This window comes from Caloenas nicobarica, chromosome 12 (assembly GCF_036013445.1).
Source record: "Caloenas nicobarica isolate bCalNic1 chromosome 12, bCalNic1.hap1, whole genome shotgun sequence".
NCBI classification, from domain to species: Eukaryota; Metazoa; Chordata; class Aves; order Columbiformes; family Columbidae; genus Caloenas; species Caloenas nicobarica.
Window position 1 is genome coordinate 14,870,268 of NC_088256.1, and position 26,307 is coordinate 14,896,574.

General features: G+C 38.8%; 1 protein-coding gene across 2 annotated transcripts; it reads left to right on the forward strand.

Moving 5' to 3' along the window:
- The first annotated feature begins 679 nt into the window (after nucleotides 1-679).
- On the forward strand, nucleotides 680-25,561 carry WDR44 (WD repeat domain 44). Of its 2 annotated transcripts, XM_065643175.1 has the most exons (21): nucleotides 680-839; nucleotides 6,759-6,792; nucleotides 9,837-9,911; nucleotides 10,418-11,048; nucleotides 11,657-11,787; nucleotides 11,882-11,974; nucleotides 12,806-12,942; nucleotides 13,954-14,037; nucleotides 14,340-14,446; nucleotides 15,104-15,255; nucleotides 16,723-16,861; nucleotides 16,956-17,020; nucleotides 18,209-18,322; nucleotides 18,910-19,032; nucleotides 19,927-20,118; nucleotides 20,279-20,380; nucleotides 21,579-21,694; nucleotides 23,104-23,231; nucleotides 23,918-24,049; nucleotides 24,490-24,614; nucleotides 24,714-25,561. In XM_065643175.1, the coding sequence occupies exons 1-20, from the start codon at nucleotides 763-765 to the stop codon at nucleotides 24,582-24,584; spliced, it is 2,727 nt and encodes a 908-aa protein (XP_065499247.1). In that variant the 5' UTR covers nucleotides 680-762; the 3' UTR covers nucleotides 24,585-24,614; nucleotides 24,714-25,561. The 2 variants fall into 2 exon arrangements, with proteins under 2 accessions (XP_065499247.1, XP_065499246.1); XM_065643174.1 differs by having other exon boundaries at nucleotides 24,490-25,561.
- The last annotated feature ends 746 nt before the right edge of the window (nucleotides 25,562-26,307 follow it).

Consider the following 26,307-nt stretch of genomic DNA (forward strand, 5'->3'; position numbering starts at 1 on the left):
CGGTAAAGGCGCTCGGTGCCGTGAGGCTGCACAGTCCGGTAAAGGCGCTCGGTGCCGTGGGGGTGCACAGTCCGGTAAAGGCGCTCGGTGCCGTGGGGGTGCACAGTCCGGTGAAGGCGCTCGGTGCCGTGAGGCTGCACAGTCCGGTAAAGGCGCTCGGTGCCGTGAGGGTGCACAGTCCGGTAAAGGCGCTCGGTGCCGTGGGGGTGCACAGTCCGGTAAAGGCGCTCGGTGCCGTGGGGGTGCACAGTCCGGTGAAGGCGCTCGGTGCCGTGAGGCTGCACAGTCCGGTAAAGGCGCTCGGTGCCGTGAGGGTGCACAGTCCGGTAAAGGCGCTCGGTGCCGTGGGGGTGCACAGTCCGGTAAAGGCGCTCGGTGCCGTGGGGGTGCACAGTCCGGTAAAGGCGCTCGGTGCCGTGGGGGTGCACAGTCCGGTGAAGGCGCTCGGTGCTGTGAGGCCGCTCGGCCCGGCCCGTGTACCCCTGGCGGTGCGCGCGCCGCTGCCGGCCGCTCCGCGAGGTGGCGCTGCAGCGGGACACGCGGTGAGGCCGCCCCGCCCCCAGACGTCACGCGGCGGGGACAGGCCGGGCCGCCGCCAAGCTCAGGCCCCTCTGGCACTTCCGCCCTTCAGGGGGCGGAGCCAGCGCAGCTCTCGCGAGAGCCGCGCGGCCCCCGCCCGCCTGTCCTGCCCGGAGGTGGCGGAGGCCGCCCTGCGCTTCGCTGCCGGCGGCTCGGGGCGGCCCGGCCCGGCCCGGCGCCGTCATGGCCTCCGACAGCGACACCGAGGAGTTCTACGATGCGCCCGAGGACGTGCACCTGGCGGGCGCCTCCCCCGTGCCGTGAGTCCGGCGCGGCCGCCGCCCTGCCCTCCCCTGCCCTGCCCTGCCCTGCCCGTTCTGAGCGCGGCCCTGAGGAGACGCGGCCGGTCCCGAGCGTTGCGGCCGTTGGGGAGCGGCAGGGGGGAGGGAATGGGGCTCTGCCCGAGCCCTGCGTCCCCCGCCGGAGAGCACGGGGGGAGCGGGTGCTCGGCTTCCTGGCCGCGGCCCGGCGGGGCTGCCCCGGCGGTGGGCGGGTTGGGCGAGCGGCGAGCCCGAGAGTCGGGAGGCTGCGAAGAAATGGAGCAGTTTCTCGGTATATTCCGTGAGGCTTGTGCGGAGGGCAGTAGCCATTATCATGATGAGATCATATCTGCCTACCTCGGGCTGGCAGTATGTAGTTTTTAGAAAAGATGTGCGCAATGAGATCGGGACCGACAGAACTAATCCCTGAAATATGGTGAAAGTAACAGATTTTTCAGAGGAAAAAGAAGAGAGTGACCTTCTTCAGCAACAGGCTAGCAGTTTCTCTGTGTAAAACAACTTATGGTGTGCCCTGTTATTTGTTTTTAACGGTGTTGTTTCAATGCTCTTTGTATTTAGCCAGTGTATGGCTCTTTGTAACGAAGTTTAACAGGATTTTATAATGTAGATTCCTTGTGCTATTGACATAAAACTATGTCACCATATTGTTGATGTTAGCAAAGTATGCTCTCTCTTTTTAAATTGTAAATATCTCTTTCTGGTTGTGTTCTAAACCACTTATGGTTTGTATCAGTTCTGTTTTTCATGTAGTCTGGACCAAACCTCTCCATTTTATGACCTTGCAAGATGAGGTTTTATGTAGCTTGTTCAAAGAGCAGTAAGATATGGATTGTGGGATACATCCATTTGAAGCTTTAATAATTTACTAAGGGCTTGTTTTAATCCGTGTGTCAGTGGTCACTGGATACCTAGAACAAAGGAAAGACTAGATCGGTTCTCCTCACCCACACATCCTGTATAAAAGCTTTTCTGAATGTAGCTTTTTAGGTAGTCTGGTGAAAAGTGTGTCTTGGCGTACAGTTCCACAAGACGTGGTAAGCCAAATTAACAGCGCTTGTGCCAAAATAAGGTTTTGCTCCAACTGCTTTCCTTGCTCTGGCACTACTGATCATCAGACTGTTCTGTGATTTGCTTCAACTCAGAGTAATTGAAAACAGCTGAAAAACAGAGTAGTTTTAGCTGTTTCTAGAAGTTAGAACAGCTGTAACCTGTCAGGGTGGGGACAGGAGAAGGTGAAGGTGTGGGATTTGTGTGGCTAGAAGCCACACGCAGAAGGGGGAGCGAGACATTTTGGTGGAAGTGAGCTATTAAATCTGGCCCAACCACACATCCTGACTTCTCTTCAATACAGATAATGCCATATGTCCTGACTTTGCAGGTTTTCCCCACCTGTATCTAAGCAGAACTTGATAATATCAAGTCTTTCACTAGAAATTAAAATGAAAGATGCTTTTAAAATTTCTGTTGCTCTTCCATAACCTGTAAGGATGCATCATTGACTCAATAAAATTCGGTCAGCTTGAGTCAAGTAAGGAAGTGATCTCGGAGGGCTTAGTTTGCAATACAGATACTGAATCTGTCAGTCTGCTATTAAGTCTGTGCTAGCAATGTAGAGAGTATTTTCTCTAAATAAGCTTTGAGATTTCTTAAGAGCTAATTTCACATTTATATTGGACGCTTCTTGGAAGCAGGCTTGTAGATTGTAGTTTTGAGACCTGTGCACGTGTAATGATGTGGAGTTGGGACCCACAAAAAAAATCAAAACCTTCCTGTGGGAGGAAGGGCAACTGAAAATAAGTGCATATAGCCCTCTGCAGTGTGAGACATTTCCTTGTGCATTCGATCTTCTGATGATCAGCAAAAACACCTGGGAATCCTTATTAGCTGCATGTGCTATAGCCATCCTGTAATTTAGAGGAATGAAATTACACATTAAGAGGGAAGTCAGTTCTGAGAAAAGGAAAATATGAAGTAAGGCACACTTGTTTGGATGCAGGCATGTGGTAGACCCTCTTATATTTTATTTGTAAGAAAAGCGGTCTACCCACTCTGAAATCAAGAACTGCCAAACCTGATAGTGTGAATGTCATATGCCTGAAAATAAGTGGCAAGTTTATTCCTAGTGTACTCATATCCTGAAGATTGTTATGAGAAACCAAACAAAAGGCACTGGATTCAAGAGCTGGTGTAACTAATGAAAAATATCCTCTAGTACCTTAAATTCTTGAATTCTAACTCCAGTAGTTCTATCTTTTTGAAGTTGCATGAATGTTTTTTTTTTTTTTCCCTGAAGAATCTAGTTTTCTTCTGTGTAGGAAGCTAGGTAACATTAAGTTGTGCCCTGTTGACACATGAGCCCTTCTTAGTATAATATGACTTGTTTGTTGGTGTGTATTTTAGCCAACATGCAAAACTGATCTTGGCAGCAAGCAGATGGAGTGTGAAGCATCAGTTACGTTGCTGTAGTGACTTGCAGCACTGCAGACAAGTTCTGCCCTCTGGTTAGCTGAAGTTCCCAATCGCTTTCCAGAGGCAGCCCAAAGAGTGCATTGCAGTAACGAGTCCTTGTGGTTTTGGAGGTGTGGACTGCCACAGAGGGCTACATCAAGAAAAATTGTAGCTTCCAGGCCAGCCATAGGTTAGAGGGAGGAAAATGTGCTGTGCCTTTGCAAGCTGAAGTACAGCAGTTAATAAAGTTAGTGGGCTGGTTGCTGAACCTGTATGTTCTGTGCAGCGTACTGCTACTATACATACACTTTAAACCTCTCTTCATCTGCCTGTTAGCACACCTGCTTTGTAACAATGTGCATCCTCCCAGGAAAGCAGGCAGTGTGCTTCTGGGATTTGACCAAGGCCATTCTTTCACTTCTTTTTTTAAATGGACTAAATGTTTTGGTTTTGGTCACAAAACTTAGCAACAGTGTGTTGAAAATGTGAAGTTCTTTTTTCAAATAGGTACTAGGCTGGAGCTACCTGATAACGAAAATGTCAGCTTCCTACAGTCTGGTCAGTATTAGGATGAATGCAACAGCTGAATAAATACCACAAAAAAAAAATTCTTCAGGAGTTTGACTTTCAGATTAATCAGGCATCTGGTTATGTTTGTGCAGGTGAAATGGGATTTTTTGTTTGATCTTTGTGGATAACCTTGAACCGCTCCTTTGTTAAACTGGTGTTACAGCGGTATTATATAAGAAGACTTGTTAGAACTGTTTTTTGTGAAATGCAGTCTACAAGATTTATTGTTATCAATCTGTAAATCCCACTATTTACTAAACGATCATAGTAGACAACAAAATTAAGTTTTCTGTGGCATCTCTCAGTCTTGATGTTCTGCCCAATGATAACCCTGTAAAGTTACAGACCTTTCAGAGCAAAAATCAATATTTAATCATTTGATTTATCTTCATATAAATATTTTGAGACATTTTTGCTACTGTATATATGGGGGGGTTTTTTTAAGTGCAAGAATTTCAGATACTGCATCTGTAAAGCTAGTAGCCTGAAAGTAGAACTGAGGAGTGGAGAAGGCTGGGAGAAGTCTCCCAAACTTCAGGTGTTTGGGAGATGGGACCACTCCAGAGTAATGTTGAACTACAAGAGATTTCAGTTACCCGACTTATTCTGTGACTGACCTGGTCTTTATAAATGTAGTAGCACATAAGCAGCAACTGATAATGACTAGGGAGTGATGGTGCTTATAAACACATAGTTCAAATAATCTCAGACAAGCCACTAATCTTATTTGGCTATTTTATAAACTGATCTGAAAGTGGTATTATTGCCAAGCAGTTATGAAAGCTTTGTGATGCTTTAAAAGCATGTAATTTCAAGGACTAAGCTTCAGCCTAACATAGGACACGTATGTGTGCTATATCAAGCTATCAGCACTGTGTTATATTCTATACCTGCTATCTCTGTAACCTTCATCACTTGAGCAGCTTTTGCCCAAGGTGGAGCCTGAGAGTGAGAAATAACATCTGTCTCAGTTTGAGTGCTGATTTTCTACAAAATGAATTAACTAAAGAGATCTGAAAGAGTAGCAATGTCTTTTGAACCTCATATTTTGCGTTACCAGTGGAGGAATTATTTCTCTGTACCAAAAGTGACGTTCTAGTTGGCAGTGAGTGTCAACAATAGAAACCTAAAGTATCTATTTGCAGCTGAGGGATTTGCATTTTATTTAGATTGTAAAGTCGTAGCAGTGCCTTTTAAAATAGGACCCCATACCTTGCTGAAGCCTAAGGCATTAATGTCGTAGTTATAAATATTCATTGTTAAAGTCATCTTGTGGATTTCATGAACTGACACACATTTCTGCCACTCTTTCTAAGGAAATCAGAGTTCATAGTGGAACTGAAAATGTTTCAGTAACTAGAAACTCAGCACAGGCTATCACCTTTCCCTGCAGTATATTTTGGAAGACAAAAGATGTGCTTGGTTTTTTTCAGATCAAAATACCGATTTTGCTCATTTTTTGCACATTGGTGTTAGCACCTTCTAGGAGGATTATGCCTCAAAACAGTATTATGGATATTGTACATCTTAAGTGTCAATATCTGGACAGAATCATCTAGGTTTAAGGTATTAAATTAGTTATGAATGATAAGTCTTTATATATCAGTCCACTGTACTTTACTTAACTCTGCTGTATAAATGTGATATTTTATTTTTGCGATGAAATGCTTTCAGACATTAAAGAGAATAACTGAAATTCTTAAAAATGAAATGGAAATAATTTTATTTTTCAGAAGGTGTTGTCCCTTGAAACCATCATTTTGGAGGCAGGAAGGGCAAATTTGTCTGAGAGGTCTATATTTGTCTGTATTGCTTGGTACATGGTGATACCCAAAGTTGTTGAGTGTCACTGACTTTGGTAGCCAGCTGGGATACTTGTACAGTCCAGGCTGTAGTTCATTTGGTAGGAAGATTTTAAGGAAGTAATCTATAATTTGGTTTCTGCTTGTGACTGACAAACTAATAGAATTATAGAACAGCCCAGTTCAGAATGGACCTCAAAAGATCATCTGGTCTAGCCTTTTAACATCTTTATATATGAGTAAAATCCTGTAGTCAGAGTAAGCAGTGTGACTCAATATTTAAACATATTCTAGAATTCTCTAAATCTTGTGGGAAATATAAATTCAGGATATAGTAAGAGTTGATCATTCACTGATTGGATTGAGTGGTGACTTGAAGAGAAGTAATTATCTGATACCATTCCCCTAAGATACCTTGTTCTTTCATGTAATTAGTGAAATGAGAGGTTATGTGAGTGGATGCCAATGCACATTCACTGTTTCAGAGTATGCATTTTGGAAAGTAGTGCAAAACTAATTCCCTCTTGTTATAATGTAAATACTTACATTTATACCCAGTGTCATGATTAGAAACAAGACCTTACGTTTACCAGAGAAGCTGAAGGGCAGAATGGCTGTGAAAGCGTTGACTCTACAGAGTAGGGTTCACTTGGTTTGCAAACTACTAGAGCATTTGTGCTTCTGCTTTCTGAGAGTTTTGATTTCTTTGATGTCCACCCTGTGCTACCTGTATATGCTAACTTTAAATTGTCTGTAATGTGAAATGTTTTTAAATCTGTAGTTGGAATAGCATCAGTTTATTAGAAAAGGGTGATAGAAATATTATTTTTAGAAGATTCTGCTGAGAAACTTTCAGGGATTTTAGAAGCTGTGGATCTGCATGTTCTAGATAGCTGAGTGCTTTATTTAGAGCCTTTTGTGTAAAGGAGTGGCAAGAGAAGCGTTCACTTTGCTGGTCTAACGTATCAAGTATACATGCACTGTAAGGGAAGGCTGTACTATAGACCATTTAATTTGAAGCTTACTGTCAAAGGAATTTTTTTCTTGGAGCTCTAATTCTATCTTCTTTTTCTAACAGATCACCAACAAAAGTTGGATCCTGTGTATTAAAGGTGAGTTTCTTCTTCAAATCAATCAAATACTTGTTGATGAAAAAAAAGTTGAGCATTTCTACCTAAATTAGATGTGCTGCGGTAGCCCTAACATCTACACACACAGGAAATTATAGGCTTTTCTTGTCACAGGTAGCGATTGTTGTGCTTACGTCTCTTGAAGTACCAACGTTACTTTTATTTAGGGTATGTTAACATCTCAAAGCTAATTTTAATCTGAAATATGTATGTGCAATTTAATTGAGCTCTACCTAATTACTAGACTACCCTCTTTCAAGTGATTTGTGAGTAGTAAGCAAGTCTCTGCAGCACTTGGTTTTTGGTCTGTATTTATGTGAAATAGTTGTCTTTGCTCTTTTCTGGCTTCAAAATAAGAAAAATCTTAGTGTTTGTACTTCAAAAGCCTTCCCTCTAGGTTATGTGAAGATAAAACACTATATTTAGCTTAATGAGACAGCATTGCCGCTTCCCACGCAGGTAATTGGTATGCTGCATCTGCACATAGTGGCAGGGCAGCTCAATCTGGCACACACTAAGTGAGGAGTTGGAACCTTGTACAATTAAGTCTGATTTCCTGGTCTGAAAAGGCCAAAGGTGATGCTGTGCAACACTGTTAACACAGAGTAAAGGCGGCTTGATTTTTTTTTTTTTTTTTTTTTTTTTTTTTTGTCTGCAAGGTGTTGGGAGATCATAGTGAAAAGAGTGTTTCTGATTTGTCAGCAGCACTCTGCTGTAATCAATGATCTTTTTACAGTGATACCATATCTTATGGTATCTGTTATGGAACAAGGGACTTCTCCCCTATTTTGTGTTCTGGTTCATGTCCCTTTGATTAAGTATTACATGTGTAAGCCTTTCAAGAAATGTCACTCATTCTGACTAAACTCAGTACAATCAACAAACTAACTTAAATATCTTGTTGGCTGAATTATTGTATTAGCTATGAAGTTCTGTATGTTGCTTGTAGGGTTTTTTTAAATTTTAAGTATTTCCTAAGTCATTTGTTCAAAGCTAAGTTTTTGAAGGTGGAAAAAGCACTTCTCTACTTGGTACCGTATCCATTGAGTCAATGTGTGACTAATGGTATAGTTTGCCTTGGAATGGATAAGAAGTGTTTCCTAAGTCCAAAGTTTAACAGGTGTGTGAGTTTAATGTAAATAAAATTAGAAATTAATATAATGGACTTCTGTAGACACTGATTACATGTAAGTGTTTAAGTTATCATACCTTTGAAGATAGCTTTTAGTGATAAAGCAAAGTAGAACTTGCATTTAGATGAGAAAAAAATCGTGGAAGGATGGGGAGGAAGAATTTTTTCTATAACTGCAGTTGTCTCTGCATGATATGCTATTTCTTGAGGTCAGAACTCTCAAAGATGGATGTCTGAAAGAGTGTGTGGGTTTTTCAAACATATTATAGTATGTTAGTATGCCATAAAGATTTTGTTTGACTAGCTAAGTGTGTAAAAAAAGTCTAAGGAGAAATTTATTGGATATCTGTACTAGACAGTCACTCTAAATCTTGTCAAGGTCCAAAAATATATGGAGAGGTTTTGAAAAATACCTGTTTACTATGGAGATCAGATATCTTGTGCATATCCAAAACTGTATAAGCAGAATTAAATTAATAGCCTAACAAAAAGAGTTTATAATGGTAACAACTAGCCTTTGCGGGCTTTAACATTGGGAGACAGATGAGGACTGCTGACCTCAGCAGAAGAGTTTCGTGTCTGACAGGAAGAAGTAGAACAGCAGTTCTGTATCTAAACTCAGGGAATCAGCTGAGTTTTGTTTGTTTTTTCTTAACGCTTTAAACTCAGTGACTTAATTCTTTGAGCCAGTTGTCAGGAGTCTTTTTGTGAGACAAATACATGCCTTTATCTGCAGCTTTGGTCACCAAATAGACTGTGCAGGATGGTCAAACAGTGGAACAAGTTGTGCGGAGATGATGTGCGGTCTTCATCCTTGGATATAGTCAAAACCTGACTGGACATATCTCTGAGCAACTTGTTCTAGTTGGTTCTGCTTTAAGGACTACAGGATCACCACAGGTCCCTTCCAACATCAAGCATACTATCTGATTCTCCATTAGATATTGCTAATATATGTGTTTATATTTATTTTTTAAATTATTATTAAATAAGACTTAAAACTATTACTAAGATTTGCTACGTTATTTTGGCATGCAAGGCCACCTTTAGTGAATTGTTTTTCTTAATTCTTTATTTGGTAGGATATACCCAAGTGTTGATGCTGTTTGTGCATCTCAAAACTATACTACTTAAGCTGCAAGCTGACTTCACATCAGTAGTATGATATCCTGGTAGTGTTGATTTTACATATATAAAGAATAAATCATATACTCAGCTTTCAGTATTCATGCAGTCTTTCATCTAAATGTGCTGAAAATGTTCTTGCTTTGTACTTAAATCCAGTTGTTTCATTTGTTCAGCTGCAATTTATTTAGATTTCAGAAGGATCTGCATGAAGATGATTGAAGGCAAAAATAGACAATGTGCACTAGGAATAAACTGTAGAAGCTAAGATTCCATGTCAGAACCTCAAAAGCATATTTGTGGCCACTTGACAGATCTGCCTGATTTAACCTGGAAATTTCTAGAAAAGTTTGGTTTGTATGTTGTGATAATACAGTTCTTGCATCCTTTCACACATGCTGATAAAGAAAAAAATATTTTAATATAGATTTTCCTTGTTGCAGATTATTAAATGTGTATGTTTCTCTAAACTTCATGCTACCTTCAGTTTTATTTCAGTTGAGATTCAAACCTCTTAAAGATAACTGCCTTTTTTGTTTAATAGTGTGCAGGCTTTCTCTGTGTCTACGGCTGTATGAAATACTCTTCATGTGCATGACTGTTTAAACATCTGACAGCAGTAATGTGTGAAAATGTAGCAGAATTCTTCTCCTTTATACTATTTAATTTGTTGTAGCTATATTTTTGTTAGATCATCTTGCTGAAGATGACTAAAATTGTCTACAATTGCTGCAGTTGTCTTATTGGATCTACCTTATTTTTACTATAGGATATGGACAGCAAGCTACACAAAGCTGGAAATGAAGCCTTTGTGCAAGAAATGAAACAAGATGATTCAAAAGAGGTTAGTTAAATATTGCTTTGTGCTGCCAGCATCACACTAGAAATATTAAATAATTTAATAATCAGTGTTCATCCTGAAACTAACATAGGTTAGAATTTGTTGTTAATGTTAGTAAGAGTGTCCATCTAAAATGTAAATATGAAACTAAGAATTCTAAAAACAGACTTGGGTTTCAGCAGTGGTGAATTATTTGTGTAATTTACGGGATTGTATTTAGCAGCGCATGAGAACTCTGAAGAGTGAACAGCTCTTGTTTCATAAGTTTTACTCAAAGTATATTGTAGAGGAATGGAAACTAGTAATTTTGTTTCCGTTTTCAGTTACACCTATTTCTGCACCTAGGTCTCCAGAATTTTTAAACAAAATATATTTTGTACACAAAGCAACTCTTCAGGGGAAGAGTTCTTGTGGGTTTTGTACAGACTGAGTGGTAAGTGTACCCTACAGATGCTTTCTGTTTAACAGCAGAATGCTTTGGTGGTTTGTGTTTTTTTGGGTTTTTTTAGATTATTGACAGTATTATAGAAGAAAGCCAGAAGGCACAACAACTGGATGATGATTCTTTAGCTTCTAGAGAAAAAGAACTGACCGTTCCAACTTCAGATGCAAATGCTTGGATTTCTGGAGTAGGTATCATTAGTAGTATTCCAGAAGTATTAGCTGCTCAAACAGCATTACAAGAAGACCCCAGAGAACCGGTACATCAGAGCGTGTGTAAGGACACTGAATTGGAGTCAGGGAAGCTTTTGTTTGCTTCTGAGCAACAGGAAACTCATAAACTAACGAAAGTAACTAATGCAACTGACCACAAAATGGATGAAACTGAAGCACAAGAAGAAACATCCAAAAATGAGGACATAACAGACAAGAAAGAAGCAAATACTTTAGAACAAGTGGTTTCAGATTTATCTACCAAAGACTTTTCTACAGCGGAAGAAATGCCTCCAGCAAAACCACCGAGGCAGCTTACTGTAGAACCTGATATAGTTGCGAGCACAAAGAAGCCTGTCCCAGCACGGCCACCACCTCCAACACATGTTCCTCCTCCAAGACCACCACCGCCTGCACGGCCAGCTCCACCCCCCCGGAAGAAGAAGAGCGAACTGGATTTTGAAGTGCAAAAACCTGTTTTAGAAGGCAAGTATTCTATTTTAGATGGCTTGAGTTACCTGCATGGTTACTATTTGTGTCTTTTGGGGGAAGTATCATTCCATCTTATAGTTTAGTTGATGTCTAAATGAGGAGAAAAAATTCTTCAACAATCTCAGCTTCTTAAAGTGGAGGAATACCCTTTTGCATTACAAGTGTTTATAATTCATAGACTTTCGTGTAAACTAGTGCTTCCTACCAAAATAGCTACTTCTGTAGCAAGAAGAAATTACCTCATCAATACAGAAACTAAAAGAAGTTACTTTAAATAAAATGTATGCAATCTGTATTTGCATGGAAATACAAGTCAAGATGTAGGCTGAGGTTTCATGAAAATGAGTAGTCCTGGGTTAGTAGAGAATGACTAAGAAAAAAATTGTTAATAAAACTTGAGAGGACTAGGTGTGAAATTGTGCCTGTGCCTCCAGCTATAAATGAAATACAGAATTGATAAGGCAAATTTGGTGGCAGTTGATGTTAAAAAATGCAAATTGTCAGAAAAGGTGTTCCAGGAGTATGATGATAGGATTCTAGCAATCTGTAGACTGTCTGTGTCAAGTGTTATGCTCTTCTTTCTAATATGAATATCTTTTTAGTTTCTCGAGAGAACTTCACAGCTGGTGGTCTTTTAACTCCAAACACAGTGACAGAAGGCATGCCCAAAGATTCTCAGCCTTCTTTGGATTTGGCAAGTGCAACTAGTGGAGATAAAATAGTCACTGCACAGGTATCAGGAAAAGATTAGAAGTTCAGTAACTTTAAAGTTTTCTATCACTTCATTGTTACACTGGAGATAACATGTTCTGTCTGCAAAATTTCAGGAAAATGGGAAAGCAGCTGATGGCCAGACAACAAATGAAGTACTTGGACCACAAAGACCCAGGTCTAATTCTGGAAGAGAGCTCACAGATGAGGTATTAATGAATGTAATCGGTACATAGTACGTTCTCGTCACTCTTAGCGCTCTGCACCGCTACATGTTGTGATGAGGGATGCAAACAGGAGTGGTGACATGCTGGCTTTGTCCATCTAGGCGCTTTGTGGTCCCTGAGTCATATGTAGTATTAGTGTTTGAAAGCGTGAGCTATAATAGATCTGAAATGCCATGAGTTTGTGTTTGTAGCTATGCAAACATGTTTCAAGATTTCAACACGTGGGAGCATCTAAAAGAAGAAGGAGTCAGCTATAGGAGAATAATTTTACTATTATTAAGAAAGAGTTTCTTTAGTTAATAAGTTCCACTAATCCTAATGATATTATTGAGCTGCTGCCAATTTTTATTTATGTATATCTGTGTATAGTTTTTTTTGCTGCTGCTATACAGATGCGTGATCATAAACAGATCATTAAATGCTCAAAAAAACTCTTTCATGTAGTACTAGTTAGCTCTAAATGCTTTTTCTCTGTAGGTGAAGGTTGTCTTTGACTAAATCTAAGCTACAGCTATTAGAATATCTGAAATGGGAGGACTTCAAAATCTTATAATTGCATAATATGTTTGATATTAGCATGGTGGGTAGTGGCTGATGTCTGTACAGCTGCATTTCTGATTTATGAAGTTGAAGCTTGTGATGACATGTGATTGTTCATCTGTGTATAGTGGTTGATAATGTTTGCACTAACACGCTAAAGGCAATTTTAACTTAGACTTTGTGAAAAATCCGTAAGATCAGATGATCTATATTTTGCCCTAGGTTTTGGAGTCTGATCAAGTTGTCTTGATTACACATCTTATTTTTCCGTAGGAAATTCTAGCAAGTGTAATGATAAAAAACCTTGATACAGGTGAGGAAATACCCCTGAGTTTGGCGGAAGAAAAGTTGCCAACAGGCATTAATCCCCTAACTTTGCATATCATGAGGAGAACTAAAGAATACGTCAGGTATGAATGATGATAGCTTTCAGCTCTTTCTGATACTGTTGCTCTCGTAGTTTTTGCTTACATGAAGACAGCTCTTATGCAAGTAGAGAGACCCAATCTGTCTGTATCTAACAAATTTACTGCTAATTCCAGTTCCCTGTGAACTAGGCTGTTAATTGAGTTCTTTTAAGTTAACTAAAAGTTGATGATATTGCTCGAAATTGACAGGCAAGAATCTCTGAAAATCCAGCTGAACTGCAGTTAGCAATGGATATGTTAAGTGTTGTCATTTCTATACTGAATTAAACACAGTTCATGTTCAAGTACTATATGTTGTTCATTCTACCACCTCCTGCAGCTTTTTCAGTGTTTAATTTAGTAGACTTTAGTGCTCTGAAGATCTGTGGACATCAGTATAGCTAAGTACTTTGAGGTTTTCCTGTCCTTAGCAGGGTTTTAGGCCCTTTTAATGTTTAAAACAGAGTCTGTACGCATTGGTAGAAAAATACAGTTTCTTAATGATCAGGAAATTGCATCAATCTAGATGTTTTTTTCAAAGACCTAGATTTGTGTGAATTATGCATCAGATAATTTTCATTTTTTTGCTTTGCTGTATTGTCAAAGAAAGCCCGCTTCTGTAGAACTATACTCTTCTGTGTACAAACTTCTGTTTCAGAATTAACCAGTATTAATTTGATCTATGAGAACAACGTGGCATGTTGCCAGTTCCTAGTAACGTAGTGTATTTTGTCTCCTCGTATCTCTCAGAGCATCACAATGAGCTTAAAGTTTTGAATTTATGGGAGTAATTTATCTTTGGCATCTGGAATATGTATGCAGTTTTAGTATCAAGATACCTTAGAACTGAAAGATGTGTCTCATTACTTGATTAACATCATGTCCATGTATTTCTGATGTGTTACATGAAGGAACACAGATGAATCCTAAAATGCAGATCCTACTTTACTAATGTTTCATTCAATTTAGATATATTATGGTTTCATATTGAACAATCACTTCTGTATTTCCTAGTAATGATGCAGCACAGTCTGATGATGAAGACAAAATGCAGACGCAGCAAACTGATTCTGATGGAGGAAGGTTAAAACAAAAAACGTAAGATGCTGTTTCATGTCCCTACAAAGAAAAGGCAGGTTTTGTTTTTCTAAGCTGAAGCTCTCCTCCTGACTTTTGAACAAGTTACCTTTTAAGTACAAGTGCTACCTGAATTTACATAAGCCTGTTGCCCTGCAGTTAAACTGAACATTACACTACTGCTGGCAAATTAAATGCTTATTTTAAGAAGCAGTAATGGAAAGAGATAATATTGCATTTCAAATCAAAACTATTGACTCATAATAGCAAAAAATGAGAATTTGCTGGAGTTATTTGTTGAAAAAGTGTCCTTCCTTTTTAAGGACCCAGCTGAAAAAGTTCCTTGGCAAATCTGTAAAGCGAGCAAAGCACCTTGCTGAAGAATATGGTGAACGTGCTGTAAACAAAGTTAAGAGCGTTCGAGATGAAGGTCGGTGATGCTGACTTTTTAATTTATTTTTTTAACAGGATAGTCTGTTTATCCTTGGGCTTCTAGGATTCAAAGATGTCTGAGGGACATGTACTGCTGTATACTACCACTGTACAGTTGGTGGCTTTTTAGAGTTGAAGCTTGTAGCTTGGTAGGCATTCTGAAACTAGCCAGTTACAAGGATGAATTCTTGTAAACTAGTAGTTGAGAGACCTTTTCAGCTAAACCAGTTGAATACTATAATTTTTGCTGTGCTGTTAGAAAGCTGTCTGGGTATCAAAATGTAAACCTTTTTGGAAAGTTATTCCAAAAAGCAACCAATACAATGAAATGAATAATTTTCAGTACACATTAAATTGACATAAGTCACTTAGTGCGGGATCTGCCAAATGTAAAACCCAGTGTAAAGAAAAGGGCAGAACAAAAATGGGTAGCAGTTCTTATTTTGAGTGTTCAATATTTGGATTCAGTACAACCTAAAATTAGTGTAGATGTATTTTAGACCTTGATACAACACAGTATTCTTGTTTTGCTTAATAGTGCCTATAAAAATTTGCTAATTCAAGAGTAATCTGCTACCAAAAAGTATTGGCAAATGCTTACTAATAGATTAAATGTGTGCTGAGATATGTATGGCTGAATTTGTGTTCCTCTTAGTGTTCCACACAGATCAAGATGACCCCTCTTCCAGTGATGATGAAGGGATGCCGTATACAAGACCAGTTAAGTTCAAAGCAGCACATGGCTTCAAGGGACCTTACGATTTTGAACAAATTAAAGTTGTTCAGGATCTCAGTGGAGAGCATATGGTAGGTCTCTGAAATTTCATCTGTGATTTTGCTGAATCTGTTCAGCTTGAGCTTCAGCTTTTAGTTTTCATCTGCTTGGTGACCTCCAGAAATTACTGCCAGGTTTATTCTTCTTGAAGAACAATTTCATTCTGGCAAAAAATTAAAATTTGGCTGGTTTGATCAGATCTTCAGGAAAAAAAAGTCTGTAGATACTCAGGCTTCAGAGATTCTCAAGAGATTTTCCTTGAAAGAGTTTTGGTATTGAGTGGTACTTGGTTTCTGCAATTAAAAATTTAGGCCAAAATAGGCCATGTTCCACTACCGGGACTGAGCACAGAGCAGCACTATTGACCTGCTCAGCAAATAAACTAGTCTGCCTGTTAGAGGTATGAACACAAGTATTGAACAGAAATACTAGACAGGTTCTAGAGGCAAAAGTGGAGAGGGATTAATGGGGTGTGTCGATCAGGATGATAAGGAGGGGAGAGAGTGGGATATGATATTTGCAGAGATGCCTGTGGAGAATGAGGCAGAAAACCTACCTATTCATCACTGTTGGAAGTGTGCAAGCTCCCCTGCAGAGTCTGAAATACATTCTAGTACTCCTGACTTCCCAGGTACTTCTGCTGACGGCAACTGTCTGACAATTGAAAGAGTTCCCCATCTTTCAGTGTTAGGCTAAGGATAACGACCTACAGCAATCCATTTGGTGACTGCAGAGTTCAAACTTGTCATCCACAACTAAAGTTTCCAGTCCTGCTGGTAATCCATCTCTGTTAGTTTCTGTTATGCCAGTATTTGACTTATTAAAACCTAGGAAATTCCCCAAAAGCATACTAAAAGAATGGTAGGTTGGTGGAGTCAAATGCCTAATAGCTGTTCAGTAAATAATAGGAGGAAATGGAATATTGCTTGTGTGGTACTGTGTTTTATTGACTACTGACTCTGGACTTTGCAATGAAGAAAGAATTGTTGCCTTCACAGGCTTTGCAAAATCCTCATACCAGTTCTGGATTTAACAAATGTGATATTCATGTTGGTTGCCAGAATTGGTGTAACCAAGCACAATTTCTATTAAAAAAAAAAAAGTGTTCGCACAGGTTGTGCTATCTTCATGTACAGCTGCAAGTACTTGCCAGTTTTACAAATCAAATAGCAGGTTGTAAGTCACTCAGAACCCTGACTTGCTGACTGTTACTAACTGTACCAGTTTTATGTAGAATACTGTGGTAGCGCTGAGTTCCCTTAGCTTTTCTCCTGCAGTAATCTGCTTTGTGAGCTGTTTCTTTCAAACTGTCTTTGCAAGATTGTTGCACAATCCGCCTGTCTTAACAATTACTTTTCAGTGTTTTGATCTACAATTTATTTTACTTGTGGTATCTTGTAAACTGACAAGATTTAGGACATATACATTATACAAAGATTTTTTTGATATGGAAAAAGGCTCTTTATGTAACTTAAACTATAATATTTTTATTTGGGCAGGGTGCTGTTTGGACAATGAAATTCTCTCACTGCGGTCGGTTACTTGCGTCTGCAGGACAAGACAACGTAGTAAGAATATGGGTTTTAAAGAATGCTTTTGACTACTTCAATAACATGCGAATGAAATACAACACAGAAGGTATCTTCTATGCATCACTAGAGCTCTAAAACACTAGAAAATGTAGTTATTTGGGAACTTAGAGCTGACCATGGTGTTTCTGCCTGTATTCTAGGCCGTGTCTCTCCCTCCCCATCTCAAGAGAGTCTGAATTCATCAAAGTCTGACACTGATGCAGGGGTATGTACACTGGGTGTTGGGGGGAAGAGGTGAGGGGTCACATTGTTCTGTAACGCTTTATCCAAACACACATTAAAGAGTTCTTGGCCTTTGTCTTTGAGGCACTGACAAACTGTCTTATCCAAAGATGTATTCAGTCAAATACTGTTATTCCATGTGTGTGGGTTGCAAGTGAGAAAGTACACTAAACTTAATGCGTTACAAAATGTGCATAGCTTCTCTGTGGCCCTTTGCCGGAGTAGATTTCAGAGTGAAATGCTAAAGGGGAAAAACCTACATTAATGAACTTCCTGTCTTAATGTTTTGCCTCAGAGCATTACTTACAGTTAACATCTGACTTGATGATGTCTTTTCTGAGGAAGGCCAAACTCAACAATGGGGTACTCAGAAGCATAATAAAACCTGACATTTTTGTTTTTTCACATCTGTGTAGAATAAAATGGAACATGACTGACCAAAGGTATTAAGACACTATTCCTTGTAGTGTGTTCAGATGCTTTAGTAAACCTGCCATTAAAATTAATTTATTTACATTTTTTGTCTATTTTTGGTTTCCAGTAGTGTAAGAAATAGATGACAAAGCAACAGCATTATTTAATGTGCACTCTTTGGGGGGGGACTGGGAGGGGGCCAAGAGTCTTTCCTTGCCTTAGGTAAGTGAATGGGCTTGCTTAGCCACACGAACCAGCAGTGTTATCTTGAGTGGTTTTTTGGTGGAGAGCTTTTGTATAGGAACTTCTAGGGTTTTTTTTTTGTTTTGCACCTGTTTATTCTGAAAGGGTCTCTTATTAGGAAGTTTTCATTCTTGATATGCACTAGAAACATGGAAACTTTAACTGCAGTTTATGTTCTAGATTGGAATGCAGTTTTCAAGATTGATACATTTTGTTCTAAAAGCTTATCTTCAAATGTTTGCTTAAATTGCTGTCAAGCTTGTCCCATTGAATAAAAGCTGTATGGATGGAAAATGTGGAGCTTCTTTATTTTGGAATTTCAACATGATGTTTCACAGAGCATTGTACTTGAAACTTACTTTGGTGGTTTATTACTGCAGTGTTGTTTATTTTAAAGTCATAAGAGTTGTTCTTCAAATTCTTATTGGTTCTGTGCTTTTCATAAGCAGTAATTGCCTTATTGTTAATTTTTCCAGCTAACATTTTGTAATGTTTCTATACACTTCCCTGATAGATTTGCAGTGGAGTTGATGAAGACCCAGATGATAAAAATGCCCCATTTCGTCAACGACCATTTTGCAAATATAAAGGGCATACAGCAGATCTTCTTGATCTTTCATGGTCTAAAGTAAGGCACCTTAATACAGCCTACACAGTTCTCGTATGTTTTAATTGTTTTCTTTTGTCAATCACCATTGGAACCATGCGTCTAAACAATATGGAACAAATATTGAAGTTAAGAGAAAAGATTTTGAGAGACAATGCTTATTCCAGCTGAAATAATTGGAATAAAATGAACAAACTTCTCTGGCTTCTCTAATTAAAAGCATTCTTAAAAAAAAATCGATACAGTTTTAATTTTAAGAAGAGTCTGGCTGAAGGATCTTAGGCAGGAGTGACACCCCCCCTGCTTCTCTGGAAGCCTGTTGTGTTATTTCTTCTCCGAATACTTTTAACTACTTTCCAAGTATTCATTTCTATTGAAATTCTTTCAGAAAACTCTGTGAGTGAGCCTTAGTGTACTGGGCTTAGGGAAGGCACCAATTAGTAATGGTAATTTGGACAAAACATTTTATGGTAAAGGATAAAATGTTAAATTTCATGGCAACAAAGAAATTACCGGAGAAGTTAATCGACTTTGCCGATCAGATTGCTTCTGTATTTTCTGTTACTTTTGTGTCTTATTAATAACCACGGAATGCTCTTGTTTCACAGAACTACTTCTTGCTTTCATCTTCTATGGACAAGACTGTCAGATTATGGCACATATCAAGAAGAGAATGTCTCTGCTGTTTCCAGCATATAGACTTTGTCACTGCTATAGCATTCCACCCAAGGGTAAGTGTAGTTGCCCTCTTACTTCTAGAGAGACAGAATTTAAAATTACAGGAATCTTCCCCCTTTATTTTTAGTTTTTAAAAAAATGAATAATAGGGTTTGTGCACTTTAAAAATATCCCTATTGGATAATACTCTGTAACTTTAAGTATTCATTAAACTTCACCAGGAGTGTTCCTGTGGTTTAACCATTTGTAAGCATGATTTGGAAAGTCAATTATGTATTGGCTATAACATTACAGCTGATATAGTTTTGAGTAACTTTGTGAAAAGTCAGAATTTCCAATGACAGGTATTGTGATTGAATGTTAGTGGAAAAAATCATAATGAAATATAACAGATTGTCCAGAAACCACAGAATCCTTGGGAATGTTTAAAACTTGACAGAATGTAACCCTCTACAGCCTGATCAAACTTTTGAGGCCTTCCTTGCTATGAGCAGGTGAGGTGGACCAGAGACCTCCAGGGATTACTTCCAACCTATCTTATTTGATGATTTTTTAAAAATACTGTAATATGTTCCCTGAACATACGTAACTGGTAGATGCATCAGGAACTCTGAAAGGAGCTTTCAGCCACTAACAAAGTTAGTATTTTTCTAACTCGTCTTGAGAGGATAAAAAGTAATTGTGCTAACAGTGAACAGTTTTTGAACTTGAGGTATACACACTGTATGTGTGTAATCTTTTCAAAAAGCTCTATGAAGTTGAACTTCATTTACCAGTGATTTTAACATTACCTTTTCAGCCACCTTAAACATTATGATGAACTTGTTTGAGAGCTCTTATTTGGGAGGTTCTGGAGAGAAGCTGTTTGGAAATGGAATGGGAAGGTTTTAAGGAAATCGGGGCATACTCATAGCACAAGCTGAGATTAATGTAGTTTGTCCTCTCAGGATGACAGGTACTTCTTAAGTGGTTCATTGGATGGAAAACTCCGACTCTGGAACATTCCTGACAAAAAAGTGGCATTATGGAATGAAGTAGATGGGCAGACAAAATTGATTACAGCTGCCAACTTCTGTCAGAATGGCAAATACGCAGTCATAGGCACATATGATGGAAGATGCATCTTCTATGACACAGAGGTAAAAAGGTTTTTGAGACTGTTTCTTTTTCATGTTAAGTAATATTTAAAACTCATGCTTATTTAAATATCAAGAAACAAACTATTCGAACTTGAAGCAAAATAGTTTAAAGCTTTTACACAATTATTTCAAATCAAGATGCATTTTAATATCTTTTCAGCACTTGAAGTACCATACACAAATACATGTGCGCTCTACCAGAGGCCGAAATAGAGTTGGAAGAAAAATTACTGGCATCGAACCCTTGCCTGGAGAGAATAAGGTACTGTCTTTCAGTGCAACTTTGGCTCAGTACTGGAGTCTGATGCTTAGAAAGTTTGTGCTAAGTCTTGTTTTGTAGTCACTGACTTAAATCAGCATCTTAACACTACTAAAATGAACACAACTCTCTGCTGATTTAGACTAATACAATACTAAATAGTGGTAAAATATACTTTTTTTAAAATGACATGCTCTGATTAATCTAAAGGTCACAAAATGCTTACAGATGGCATTTTTAGCATAACCATCTTCTCTCAAATTTTATATTCCTTTGGAAAAACATGAAACTCAAATCAACCAAGAAAAGCTCAGTTTGCTTATTGTCCTGGTTTTGGCTGGGATAGAGTTAATTTTATTCTTAGTAGCTGGTATAGTGCGGTGCTTTGGATTTAGAATGAGAGTAATGTTGATAATACACTGATGGTTTAGTTGTTGCTAAGTAGTCAAGGGCTTTTCAGCTTTTCACACTGTGCATGTGCACAAGAAGCTAGGAGGGGGCACAGCTGGGACAGTTGGCCCAAACTGGCCAAAGGGGTATTTGATACCCTACGACAACATGCTGAGTGTATATTTTGGGGGAAGCTGGCTGGGGGTACCGCTGCTCAGGAACTAGCTGGATATCAGTTGATGGGTGATGAGCAATTAATTGTGCATCATTTTTTTAAATATCCTTCTTTATTATCACTGTTATTATTTCCCTTTTCTGTCCTATTAAACTTCTTATCTTAACTCACGAGGTTTAACTTTTTTCTGATTCTCTCCCCATGCCACTTTGGGGGAGGGTGAGTGAATGGCTGTATGTGGTGTTTAGCTACCTGCTGAGTTAAACCACCACACTTATATAGCAGATAATGGCCTCTGATTCATGGTCATGACTCTCCAGAAATTTACTCACTAGAAGAGCTGTTCTGCTATATTATTGTGGAATGTGTTCCAAAATATCCTTTGCAAATCGATGACTATTCTTAGGGCCCCCATTTTACTTCAGTAAAGAGCAGCTGTTCTGGTTCAAACCAGAAGATGAGAGAGAAAAAAGTCATTGTCCTAAATCTTCTTTTGCTGCTTTGGACCTATTCTTTGTATATGTCACCGTTTTAATCAAAATAATGGGGAATTCTGACTGTTTGAATGAACTCTGTTCTTCCTTCTTGGACATGCTAATGGTTTCCACTTCTAAACTTTATTTATTTCTTTTCTAGATACTGGTGACATCAAATGATTCCAGAATCAGGTTGTATGACCTAAGAGATCTGTCTTTGTCTATGAAATACAAAGGTTACGTCAACAGCAGCAGCCAAATCAAAGCCAGCTTTAGGTAAGTCAGTGTTACAGCAGTGGATTTGTTGGATTTGGGAAATGCTGTGGCTGAAGTACAGAGGCTTTTTTTTAAATAGTCTGTTTACCTTGGTCTGTAGCTGAGCCTCTGAAATGTCACTTGCCTCGCAATACGAATGTAGAGGCTCTGGTCAAGAATGGCACAGCTGCCTATGAGCAGGGAGCTTCTGTGGACGAGTGAATCCTTTTCTATTGATAGTACGATGCGTGTCCGTTACTATTGCTGTAAATACAGGAACTGTGCTAGAACAGGTGGGACTGGGATGCTGCATCTTTTCTCTCATCCATGATAAATAGGTTTTATTTCCTTAATTTTGTCAGGTGGTGTTGCTGGTGGTCACTCACCTGTTGTCCTAGGCTGCTGGTCACTGCCCGTGTACCATCACTGTCAGGAAACAGCCTGCAAATCTGAGCTGGAATTCCTTTTTCTTTGTTCTCCTTGCTGGCCTAAGATGCCTTTCCGAGTTTGAGTATATTACTGTGACTGTTATGGAAATACCGGTTTTTAAAGTAGTAAAAGAGAGGGAGTAGAGGGAGAATATTTGTTCTGTTCACTCTTTGAGTCTTGCAGAAGCCAAAGGGGAAAAAAATGTTTGGGTGTCTGTTTAACCTGGATGTTTGAGCAGAGAAGGGCAGCAGTGCTTAAGCAATAATGCCAAATGTAATCTCGATTGTCAGCTCTTGGCCTTTGAAAGCCCCTTTAAGGCTGACCCAGTATTTCACAGAATGGCTGGGGCTGGAAGGAACTTCTAGAGGTCATCTTGTCCAGCCCCCCCTGCTAAAGATTAATTTCTCACGTGAAGTCATCTTTATATACAGGGCTGTAGCATAGTTTAGGTATGTAGCATATTCATCAGTAGGTAAATTAAAAGTAAATATTTGACTTGTACTGTTTTGTCTCTGTCAGCGGGTATTATACGGTCATCTGGTTACAATCTGGTTGAATGCCTTTTATCTTACGCCAGTGTGGATTTTTTTGCCTGTGATTATATTGTAAACAATTTCTGTTACTATCTCAGGTATTCAGACAGGTTCCAGACTCAAACAGATGCAAATTGCACTTAAAGATTGTTGTTTTCTTCTTACTAAGTATGGTTGTTAGACTAACCCTCTTCTATGTCAGAAGCTGCACGAGAACAGCTTCTGTGTGTGCTATTCATGAGAACAACTTTTTTTTCCAGGGGCAGAGCACTGGGAAGCTTGCATGCACACTCATTTAAGGATTATGTGTTGTTTTTTTGAGAGGCAGTCACTAAAATAAAAGATCAGTTTGAATTGTGAACTTAGCCTGATTGCACTTGTAAAGCTACAAGTCCTCTGGGGAGTTATTGTAACAGTTGCTTGCACAGCTAAGAAGAGTGATGTGTTTTTCCTTCTTTGAATCCTTAGCCACGATTTTACCTACATCGTAAGTGGTTCAGAAGATAAATACGTTTATATTTGGAGTACATACCATGATTTGAGCAAGTTTACATCTGTAAGGAGAGACCGTAATGATTTCTGGGAAGGCATTAAAGGTAAAAATCAGCTTTTGATCCTTGTTTATTGAAGGTCATATTATTTAAAAAATTAAATATTTTTATTTTCTAGTTTTTATTTGCTCAGCAGTGCAATTCATTTAGTTTGAAGAAATTATTAGCAAAATGCATTGTAATTGCTGGATTTTCCATAGGTAGACTGTCAGAAAACCTTGTCCACGGGAAACTCTACAGATGCATGATTGGGATGGCAAGAGACAGAGTAGCTAAGAGTTTGTCCAGCTTCAGTAGGAGATTCTGAATGAATGTAATGTTTCCCTGGCAGAACTTGGTTGTGTAAGTGTAGTAATCAAAATAATTATCAACCTTAGATCCTTTATGGAAAAGTGTCTTTGAAAACAAATACAAACATTTAATTTTCATGGCAAGATTTAAAAAAAAAAAAAAGGCAACTCGTACATCCTACACCCAGTTTTGGGGAAATGTGGGACCATGTTTATATCAAACATGTTTTGGAGCTCTTGAGAGTTAGTTTTGGGCACTTACAGAAACTTCTGAGATCCCTAAGCTTATAAAGCAATGACAATAGCTCCTTGAAAGATGAGCTTACCTGGTGCCACAAGTGCTGAGATTCTTGGATATTTACTAAAATTTATGCTTGCTATTCTTGTAAAATTAACAATTCATTGAAACAAAATTATAAAAATTGGATCGTCTTTCTGAAGCACACAATGCAGTGGTCACATCTGCGATTTTTGCTCCCAATCCTGGTTTGATGGTGTCACTGGAAACTTCTGAAAAGCAAGAAACTGAAAGTAAGGGAGAAGATTCTGAAACATCAGATACCATACCCTCTGGTAGGTGTTTAAGGTGATCTCTGCTTGATACCACAGTATGAGAAGGAAAAGTTTATGAAGAACACTTTGAATTAGGGAGAGGGGTTTCTTGAGATGAAAGTCCTTGCAGTGGCATGGATATATATTCCTATTTTAGCAGTTGAACATTTTGGCAGCTGTTTCATTCTTAAAATCTGAAATAATGCGAAGTGAGGGGTGTAGCTGTTGTCCTGTGTACTTTAGGATTATTTTTCTTACACTTGAGCTGTTAGGAGGTAAAGCTGTATCAATATATAGTAAAAAAGTCCATCTCCTAGAAATGCAGATGTGTTCTTGAAGTATTGGTTAGATAACAGGAGTGGGATACAGGAAGAAGGGTGTCACAGGGACAGCTTATCTTTTAATGAGAGCTTTATTTATTTGTAATGAACTAACAGTTTACTCTCTTTCCTTATTAAAAGGAGCTTTGAAGACAGATCACACAGAAGTGCTTTTATCAGCTGACTTTACTGGAGCAATCAAAGTCTTCATTAACAAAAAGAAATATGTATCTTAGTTGGTTTGCAACTGACAGCATAAAGCTATGGTACTGTGGGATTAAAATTCCATAAATAATGCGGGCAAAAGCAAAGTATCTAATATAATAATGTTACAGGCTGATTTATTTTTAAATCTTTATTTTAAGGCTACTCAAATATTGGATCCTTGGAAAGCTGTGTCTACCTATTAACACCTGGGCTTGTAGAACGGAGAGGAATGTGTAAGAATAATCCTACCAAACATTAGACTCTAAACTTTCTACGAACAGTTGTTTTGCAACGTAATTGTGAACCTGCACAGGTTTCTACACAAAAACATGTTCACCCATGTGTGTGCCTTTTGGTTACATGCACTAATTTGACTATATTAAAAGGATTTTAGTGGTGCTTGTGGCCACTAGATGTCAGGGATGGGAATGGGAAGGGAGGGTTGGAGGTATGGCTGGGAGAATGCTGAATGATGTAGTCTGATCTCTGCACAAAATTCCATTTGAGAAAGATCTTGAATTTGTAGTAGCTATTGTTCAGAATTTTAAGTTATGCAAGTTTTTGATGGGTCAGCAACCATGTGTAAATGTTTTTATAAATTTCTCAACTTCAGGATGTGACTTTTTTTTTTGTTGTCTTTTAATTGTTGTGGACTTTAGATTTCTTTCTTATATACAATTTTTTGCACACTGGAGCACAATACTTGTGTAAAAATTCTCTCATTCCTTGTTCACGGGCACCAGGATATATTCACGTTCCAGATAAAATTAAGCTGCATTAGAAAGTTCTTGTATTTTACAACTATGTAAAATAAACTGTTTACATTTTTTAAGCATTGTAGCTTAAAGTTTTAAGTTTTAAGTTCTTCTCATTTGTTTAGTGCCACTGAATTTTGAAAGTATTTGTAAATATTAATATAAAACACCTATGAAGTAACATTCTGGGCATCATAACCCATGAAATGTTATTGATGGTCAAGTGTTTCAGAGAACAGATGTATCATTAAACTGGGTCACACACTTGGAAATTGTTGCTTCTTTTCCGTTTTGATTCATAAGTTTGCTTTTTGTCTAAATAGTTTTGACCTGTTTCTCAGATCATTGATCTTGCATGCACTTGTTACCTTTTGAGTTCTACTTTTCCTAATCTTCTCACTTACGTGATGACAATTTTCTTTCTGAAATAATGGGGAATGGAGTACTGGAACTGGATATTAAGCAGAATTAAGAGCAGTTATGACAGTTTAGTTTGAGGAGGAGACTTCAAAAGTGTGTAAGAATCCTCTCCTTCCTATTTGTTTAAGAATGAAGACATGGAAAGACAGGAAATGAGTCTCATTCTGCTATTAATTTGTTTTTGCTCAGGTGAATTTGCCTTGGGCTGGCAGCCAAACAGTAGACAGCTGCTCTCTCACCTTTCCTTCCCTGTGAGGGAGGAAGGGAAAAGGAGGAAAGACTTGTGGGTTGAAATCAAAACATTTAATTAAATAATAATAAAAGAGTTAATAATAACGTGACTATAATAAAATAACAAAGTTGTTACATACAGAGCAATACTTAGCTGCTGGAACACGTGCTCCCAGCAATAAGCACCCGAGGGCAGACACTGCAAGCACAGCGAGTCCAGTAAAACGCGGGGATCCCAGCGGATGCAGGGAAGTTACGGGAATCGGGTACCGGCAGCAGGAGCGGGACTCCTCACAGACAGCGACCGTCACAGAAGGACTGTCCCCAACAACTTCCCACTTATATA